Here is a 7,350-nt window from a genome sequence, read left to right as displayed (position 1 = left end):
ATCTCAACGTTCCTTTCAGCCTCCATGGCCTCTTCTAGGATGGGCTGGTGGTTCCTCCAGGGGTGACAGCCCCACCTGATGCAGGACATGGGTGTACCGTGGGCTCAGGACGCAGGGGCCAGGGAACCGCGAGAGGGAGGTTGCTGAGGGAGCACTGATGAGTGCAGCAGGCAGCTCCCAGGAGGGTGACTGCGACACAGGAGGGCACGGGATGGTTGACCAGCCAGAGGCCCCGTCGTGGCTCCTCCGTGGCCAGCTGGGGCAGCAGGAAGCCCTGAGACTCTTCCAGGGGGTTCCCAGGGTAGCTGGTGGCTGAGGGCTGTGGAAATGCCTCCAGGGATTGGCCAGAGCTGGAGGCACCCACAGCTCCGGGTTCTGGGGTCTCCTCTGGAGCAGAAGCGGGTCTCTCAGGACTCAGTAAGCCTGCCTGGGCTGTGGCCTGGGCCCTGCCCTTAGAAACACCTCTGCAAAGGGGTCAGGGAGGGTCCGGGAAAGGCCTAGAAAAAGATGTTTGTTTTCTTTAAGGAGGAGACAGAGAGCGAGGGGGTGAGGGATGGAGCGCACAGGAGCTGGTGTCTGTCTTAGTGTGTGTGTGTCGGGGGGCGGCCGGTGGGGGACGCAGTGAAGAACAGAAGAAAAACAGGAGGAAAGAAAAAGATAAAAGGAAAGAGAGAAAGAAGAGAAAGGAGGGGAGGGAGAAGGGGAAAACAGAAGGGTTAGAAATGCAGGAAATAAAAGAGAAAAAAGAAAGGAGAAGTGGGTGAGAAAGAGAAGAGAGAAGGAAGAGAAAGCAGCGGCAAGAAAGCGAGGAGCGCGCGCGAGAAAGCTTGGAGCTGCCGGCGGCCTGGCTGCGGGGGGCGTGCCTAGGCGGGCGCTGGGCGGGGCCTCCCTTCCCCCCTGCCGTCCAGCTTCCGGTCCTTGCGCGGGCGCCGATCTTTCCCGCTCTTCTTCTGGTTGGGGTTACTTTCTGCAACGAGAGCGCGGGGCGTTGTTGCTGAGGCCATCCTGACAGACGAGGGTGCCCCCCACTCCCCGCAGCAGGCTCGGAATGACATGGGGGTGCTGACCTGACAATCACTCATTTTTGGAGTTGGGACGGCAGCATCACTTACCCCAAACCAGACACTCCCCTCAGTTCCTCGGCGGGGGCTGGGGAGGGCGCTGACCTGCTGAGCACCACCCATGCTGGGCATCTGCCCCGCCAGGCCTGGAGGTCCACTGTTGGGACCCCAGTTGGGACTTAGGGTGGCCTCGAGGGGGCGCCCATGACTCTCCCACGTGCACTCACTGGGAGGTTTACAGGGCTCTTCGCTGGAGACTCAACACCTTTCACGTGGGTCCCGGCACCAACCTTCCCACTCAGCTTGGGCCCAGCTCTGCCCTCAAAACGACAACAGTAACGTCAGCACTTAGCTGATCCTCGCACTGAGTATGTCACCATCACAACAGCTGGGAAGCAGGCGCAGGCCCACTGCCCCACCTGACGCCGTCACCGGAGTCTGTGCCTCACCCAGTTCCCACCGTGGGGAGTGGATGCAAACCCCAGACCTGCCTCGGGATCCTGACCCCATTGTGCCCCACTCCCCATGCCCCGTGGAGCTGGGGTGAGTTTCTAACACAAACATCTTAGCAAGTCCCATTTCTCAGGTGAGGTGACTGAGGCCCAGGTGGGGCCTCACTTAACTCAGTGGCACAGCCTGGGCTGGAGTTCTGGGCATCACTTTCAAGTGACTCCTCACTCACTTGGAGGAAAAGACCATGTTGTCTCCGTGGCCTCCCCGCACCCGCCCCAGCCCCCTTGCTCACACCGTCCTGGCCACTGGCAGGTTCATGCCACCTCCACACCTTTGCAGTGGCTTTGCCCTCCGCCTGGAATGCTCTTCCCATTGTTTTTTGTCATTTTTATTATCAACAGGTGAGAAGACTGAGGCATGGCTGGGAGCAGGGCCAGCCCTAAATTTCTGTTTTAAAAGTGTCTCCACATCCAGACCGTTTTCACCCATCGTTGGCCCCATACTCTTCTCCCACAGGAGCTGTGTGCCCCCTCGAACATGAAGGAACCGAGGCTCAGGGAACCACTTCCCAAGGTCACAGGGCAGGCACTTAGAGAGCTGGGAGTGGCAAGGGGAGGGCAATTTTATTACCTGAGTATCAGCTGTGTGCCCGCCTCCTCTGGAGTCAGGGCTCCTCCCTTCTCAGGGTCATCCCCTGAGACCTAGCTGCCCGCTTCTGGGGCCCCCTACACCCACTCCTGGGCCCTTCAGGGGCGCTGAAGCCAGGCGCCCCTCTAAGCTCCCGCTGACTGTGTCAGCCCTCAGGGGAGGACAGCATCTGGGGGATGGGGTGGGGGGCTGCCTGAGGGGCCCTTGCCAGCTGTGAAGGTGAGAAATGGGGTGAGAGGCTTTGGGTCCCCACCCCTTCCCTAGGCCTGCCTACCCACCCACACCTGCCATCCACAAGTGTTGACTGAGCACCTACTATGTGCCAGGCCCTGTTCTAGGTGCTAGAGAGGGAGCTGGAAATAAAGCAAAGAGCTTGCTTTCACTGGAGGTCCCACTCTATCGAGGAAGACAGACATTAAACAAGCAAAGAATGTGCATGATCATTTCAGGAAGATTTAAGAGCTGCGACGTGATATGATGGAAAGTGACTCTTGGTTGGGGGAAGCTCATGGAAGGCTCTCTGAGGAGGGACGTTTGAGCAGATGCAGCAGGGAGCCCACAGCAGGGCTGTTGTGAGGATCAAAGGCATCATATTTACAAAGCACTTAGCACAGTGCCCGGCATGTGGTCAGCGCTTCCTGGATGTTCGCTGCTGTTGCTATTGTTGTTATTATTCTTATTGTTATTACCTGGGGGAACAGCTTTCCTCTCTCAATCCCTCCACAGCCAATCAGCCACTAGCTCTCAGATGCCATGAGAGATGTGGCCATAGTGCTACGGACACCTGTCCATCTGTGTGGGTGCTTCCTCAGGTCTGGGGTCTCTTAGTTTCTCTGGTCCCATCTCAAACTCATCCTCTGTCCCCAACTGGCCCTGAGGTGCCTCCATGTCTGTTACCTGCACTCCCAACCCAGACACCACAAGCCCTTCTGAAACCAGGGGTGCCCCTGGGCTTAAGTCCTGACTCCACCCCGACCCAGTGAGCCCCAGGTCACCTAGCTCCAGGGCCCTCACCCTTACCGTGGCTGTAGATTCTTCTTTGCACACAGACCTATGTTTGAATTCCAGGTCCACCTTTCCCTAGCTGTGTGACCCTTGAGCAAGTGGCTCAACCTCTCTGGGCCTTAATCTCCTCATCGGTAAAACTAGAATAACAATACCTACCTCATAGTGTCATTGTGCAGATTAAATGACTTAATGAATGTAGAGAATTATCACAGTGCCCTGTGCATGGTAGGTGCACAGTTAACATTAGCTAATGCCACATTATTACTACTCACTGTTTACATCTTACCCACACGCTCTGCGGCCTCTCTTCTATTTAAATCAGTGGTTCTTCATAGCCAGTGGGGTATTCTGGAACTCCGTGGTGATCTCGGTTGTTACAATGAAGGGGTTCCCTGGGCCATTCAGTGGAAGGGATGGGGGGGTGCTGCGTGGGACAGTCCCCCAGGAAGGAGACCCCATCCCAGCCAGTTCTCTAACGGCTGCTCCAGCCTCACGTAGGGAGCTCAGAGTTGAACTCTGTCTCCTGTGTGAATGCCAAGTGTTTGGGAACAACTTGTCCATTACTGAATATTCTAGGGCTGCCAGCGTGGTGTCAATCGAGAAGTCAGACAGTTTTGTTGGACTTTACTAAGAGCTGGTCGCCATTTGGGAATTTGCATCTCTGATGGCAACACAGCCGTGCATGAGGCCCTGACCGCGGATGGCTACCACTTTCACTGTGATTTGACTTCGGTCAGTACTCTCTGGTGCCTGGGGCCCAAGCGCTGACATAATGAAATTTCTTTTATTTCTCTTTTATAGTTAAGCACTATACTGAATCTTTTAAAAAATGACCAGTGCCAGTGGGTCACATTATCCATGACTTTGTTTCAGAGTGTAAAGAGGGCATCCCAAGTCCTTTGACAGGAGGTGTCAGTCTGAAAGGGTCGCAAATTCCCGCTGGAAAGGGCAAGCTTGATCTTCCCAAGGGGTCTGGGACTGACCCCAGTAGGAGGACACCAGCGCGGGCAATGCTCAAGACACAGAAAGGTGTGGCTAGTGGGGGGCTTTCAGGCAGCCTTACAGTGACTCGTTGTGGGGGCTGTGTCCCAAGGCCACTCAGAGCCACCCTGGGCCCTGCCTGCTGCTGCCCCCCGTGCCTGGCCTGGTGCTCACCTCCTGGGCAGGGCCTCCGAATGGGACATTGCCTTGACTCAGATAGCACCTGGCAGGTGGCTGCCTCCTCCCGCCCAGCCTGGCCGGCCTCCCGCACGCGGGTCTCCAGGCCCCAGGCTGAGCCGCAGGTCTTCCCGTTGTGTGTGCAGGGGCTCCAGCTGCCCCAGGGGCCCAGCTCACACTCCTCTGTGAGGTGGAGAGACAGACAGACAGATGGGGTCAGCCGGCAGTGAGTGTTCCTCAGCTCAAGGGCAGGGTCTGAGCGGTTCAGTTCCCTGAAAACACCATCTCCTCATGCAAAGGGGTCACAGGCTATTACAAGCAGCAGAGGGGGACGTTTAAACAGCTATTTGTAAGAGCCTGGGATGAGAGCTGTACTAGAGCAAGCACAGGCTGTGCGGGCCAGAAGCCTGAGGGACCCGTTGTGTGGCTTTAAAGGGGAAGGCTGCCCTGAGGAGGTGACAAAGGAGCTAAAGGGAGAGAGGACTTCTTCATCAGGTGGTGATGGAAGGAAGTGCATGCGGGGCAGCTGTGTACAGCCTGGGGGACTGGCCACCCTGTGTCAGGGACAAGGAAGCTACAGTGGGGGTGGAGTGAAGGTTCAAGGTCAGCTGGGAGGCCCTCAGGGCCAGGACCTGGATTTTGAACTTGATCATGTGCCTTTGATCAGCTGTAGGAGGTGGGAGCTACACTGGGCTGTTGTGAGGAAAAATGAAGTCACGGACATGAAAGGTCTTAGTAGGGAGAAATTTTCAAAATATATGAACATATATAGTATTCTTTCACATTTGATTCTTTTAAGAGTCCCTGAAAGGTAGGCAGAGAATCGGGCAGCTATTAATACGCCATTTTTCAGATTAGGACACTGAGGTCTAGAGCAGGTGAGGGGCTTGCTAAGGGAACAGAGAAGGAGCTCACAAAACAGAACTGCAAGTGTTTAAGATCCAGTTGGGCCCAGAAACCAGCTCTCCAGACCTTTGAATGATGGTCCTTCACAGATGCATTCATTTGGGAAGCAAAAACTGAGCACCTACTGTGTGCCACCTGCCGTGCTGGGTGCCGAGGTGCAGCAGGAACAAGACAGACCCTGCCGGTCTGTCTGCTGGTCTTGGGTCTGCCTCCCAGAGTTCACTGTCTAGAGCGGTCAGGCTGGAAGGCAGGGTGCTCTGACAGTGATGGGGAAAAACAGGCAGCTGTGGGAGACCAGAGGGTCCCAGCCTGGGTGACCTGGAAGGCTTCCTGGAGGAGGAGACTCCTGATCTGCGTCTTGAAGTAGGGCTGGGGAGGTCAGCCAGGCTCAGGGAGGGGCAGGAAGGAGAAGTGCTCCAGGTGAAAGGAATAACCCTAGCAAAATCCCCAGGATGACTCTGCCCTCATGGGGAAGTTGGAGCACAGACTCAAATGGGGAAGGAAAAAAATGATAGGGGTGGAGAGGTGGCAGATGGGGACCAGACTGCCCATAGCCTGGGGGCTCTACCTGAGGACAGTGGGAGCCACTGAAGGGCCTTGAGCAGAAGAGAAGCCTGATCAGATTGTCATTTTGAAATAATCACTCTTGCTTCTGAAATGAGCCAGCTGGGCTAGAGGCAGTGAGACCAGAGGCAGGCAGGTAGGCAAGAGGCTGTGGCCAAGGTCCCAGCAATGGGCAGAGGGTGGGGAGAAAGGGATGTGTGGGGATGGGGTGGGGAAAAGGGGGAAGGAGGGGTGCGGCAGGTTGGGGAGCTTTATTCTGCTTCATTTCCCCCAGAGTTCTTTTTACCACCTAACATCTGTATGTATTTTTGTGTGTCTTCCGTCTCCCCACTAAAATGTCACGTCTATAAGGGCAGAAGCTTTGTCTGTTTTGTTCACTGATGTGTCCCCAGCAACTTTGAAAGTGCCTGGAGCGTAGAAGATGCTCTAGTAAATATTTCCTGAGTGAAAGAACGAGATTGGATTGGATGTAGGATGAGAGAGAAGAGCCCACAGTGATGCCCGGAGCTGGTTATTGATGGAGGAAGCCCAGAGGAAGCCCCAGGCTGGGGATGGGGAGGGAGGGAAGGAGGCATCCATAGGGCAGGTGAGGATGTGAGTCTGCTGCCCGTGGAGAAATGCAGTTGAGGACAGTGAGTTAGGAGCCATCAGCTTTTGGAATGACCGTGAACATGTGCCCAGAGAGAATGTATAGGCAGAGATATGTGATTTAGGTGAGAACACTGGAGAATACCCTTGTGTAAGGACAGATCACAGAGGAGGGGCTCACACAGGAGTCTGAAAAGGAGTGATGGGAAAACAGAACAGTAATGACAGCTAATATGATGTGTAATAATAATGACATGCATTGAGCATTTGCTGTGTTAGTTACTGTATTAAGTACTTTAACTTGTATTAATTTATCCCTTACGACAACCCCCCCCCCATGAAGTAGGTTCTATGTTCTACTGTAATTTTTTTAACATTTGGAGAAACTGAGGGACAGAGAGCTTAACTGACTTGCTCAAGGTCACCGATGGTGAATTTTAGAGCTAGCATTTGAACCCAGGCCTTATTCCAAAATCAATGCTCTTCTTCTGTGCTCTGTGGCCTCTCTTGGCAATAATACTGATGTAGATGTTGGTAGTAATAGTAATCATAATGGTGCTTATGATGGGTCTAGTGTATTGAAGGGTTCATAGGTGTACCTGACACGGTGTTGGGCTTCCCATCACCACGTGACATTCTCCTATGATTTCTTCCAGGTCTCCTGACACCCCTCACCAGCCCCTGCTCCAGGGAGGGAGGGGACAGGGCAGGGTGGGGATGCCCCCACTCACCCTGGCACTCCCGTGTGCTCTGCTGGGCTGCGGTGCCCGGCGGGCAGGTGGGCAGACACTTTCCCTTGTACAGGTAAAACCGCCTCTTGCACTGGATGCAGAAGTCCTGGCTGAAGCAGCTCTCACATGTGGCCCCACATTCTGTAATACAGCAGGGCCACCCTTGGTGAGGGTGGCTGCCCAGGGAGGGGACCCTCTGGGACTGCCTGGGACTGGGGAGGGCCTCTGAGTAG

The 7,350-nt window shown here is 55.1% G+C and overlaps 1 protein-coding gene across 1 annotated transcript in view; it reads right to left on the bottom strand.

The window, feature by feature from the left end:
* Window positions 1–863: 863 nt before the first annotated feature.
* Window positions 864–7,350, bottom strand: part of RSPO4 (R-spondin 4) — a 39,489-nt gene continuing 33,002 nt past the window's right edge. The window contains exons 3-5 of the mRNA XM_030830580.1: window positions 7,118–7,258; window positions 4,326–4,511; window positions 864–967 (exon numbers count right to left, since the gene is read on the bottom strand). Of these exons, the coding sequence (XP_030686440.1) occupies window positions 864–967; window positions 4,326–4,511; window positions 7,118–7,258 (431 nt within the window). The remainder of the gene's footprint in view (window positions 968–4,325; window positions 4,512–7,117; window positions 7,259–7,350) is intronic.

This window comes from Globicephala melas, chromosome 15 (assembly GCF_963455315.2).
Source record: "Globicephala melas chromosome 15, mGloMel1.2, whole genome shotgun sequence".
Taxonomy (NCBI): Eukaryota; Metazoa; Chordata; class Mammalia; order Artiodactyla; family Delphinidae; genus Globicephala; species Globicephala melas.
Note: the sequence above shows the minus strand (reverse complement) of the source record. Positions and strands in the feature narration are given on the sequence as shown.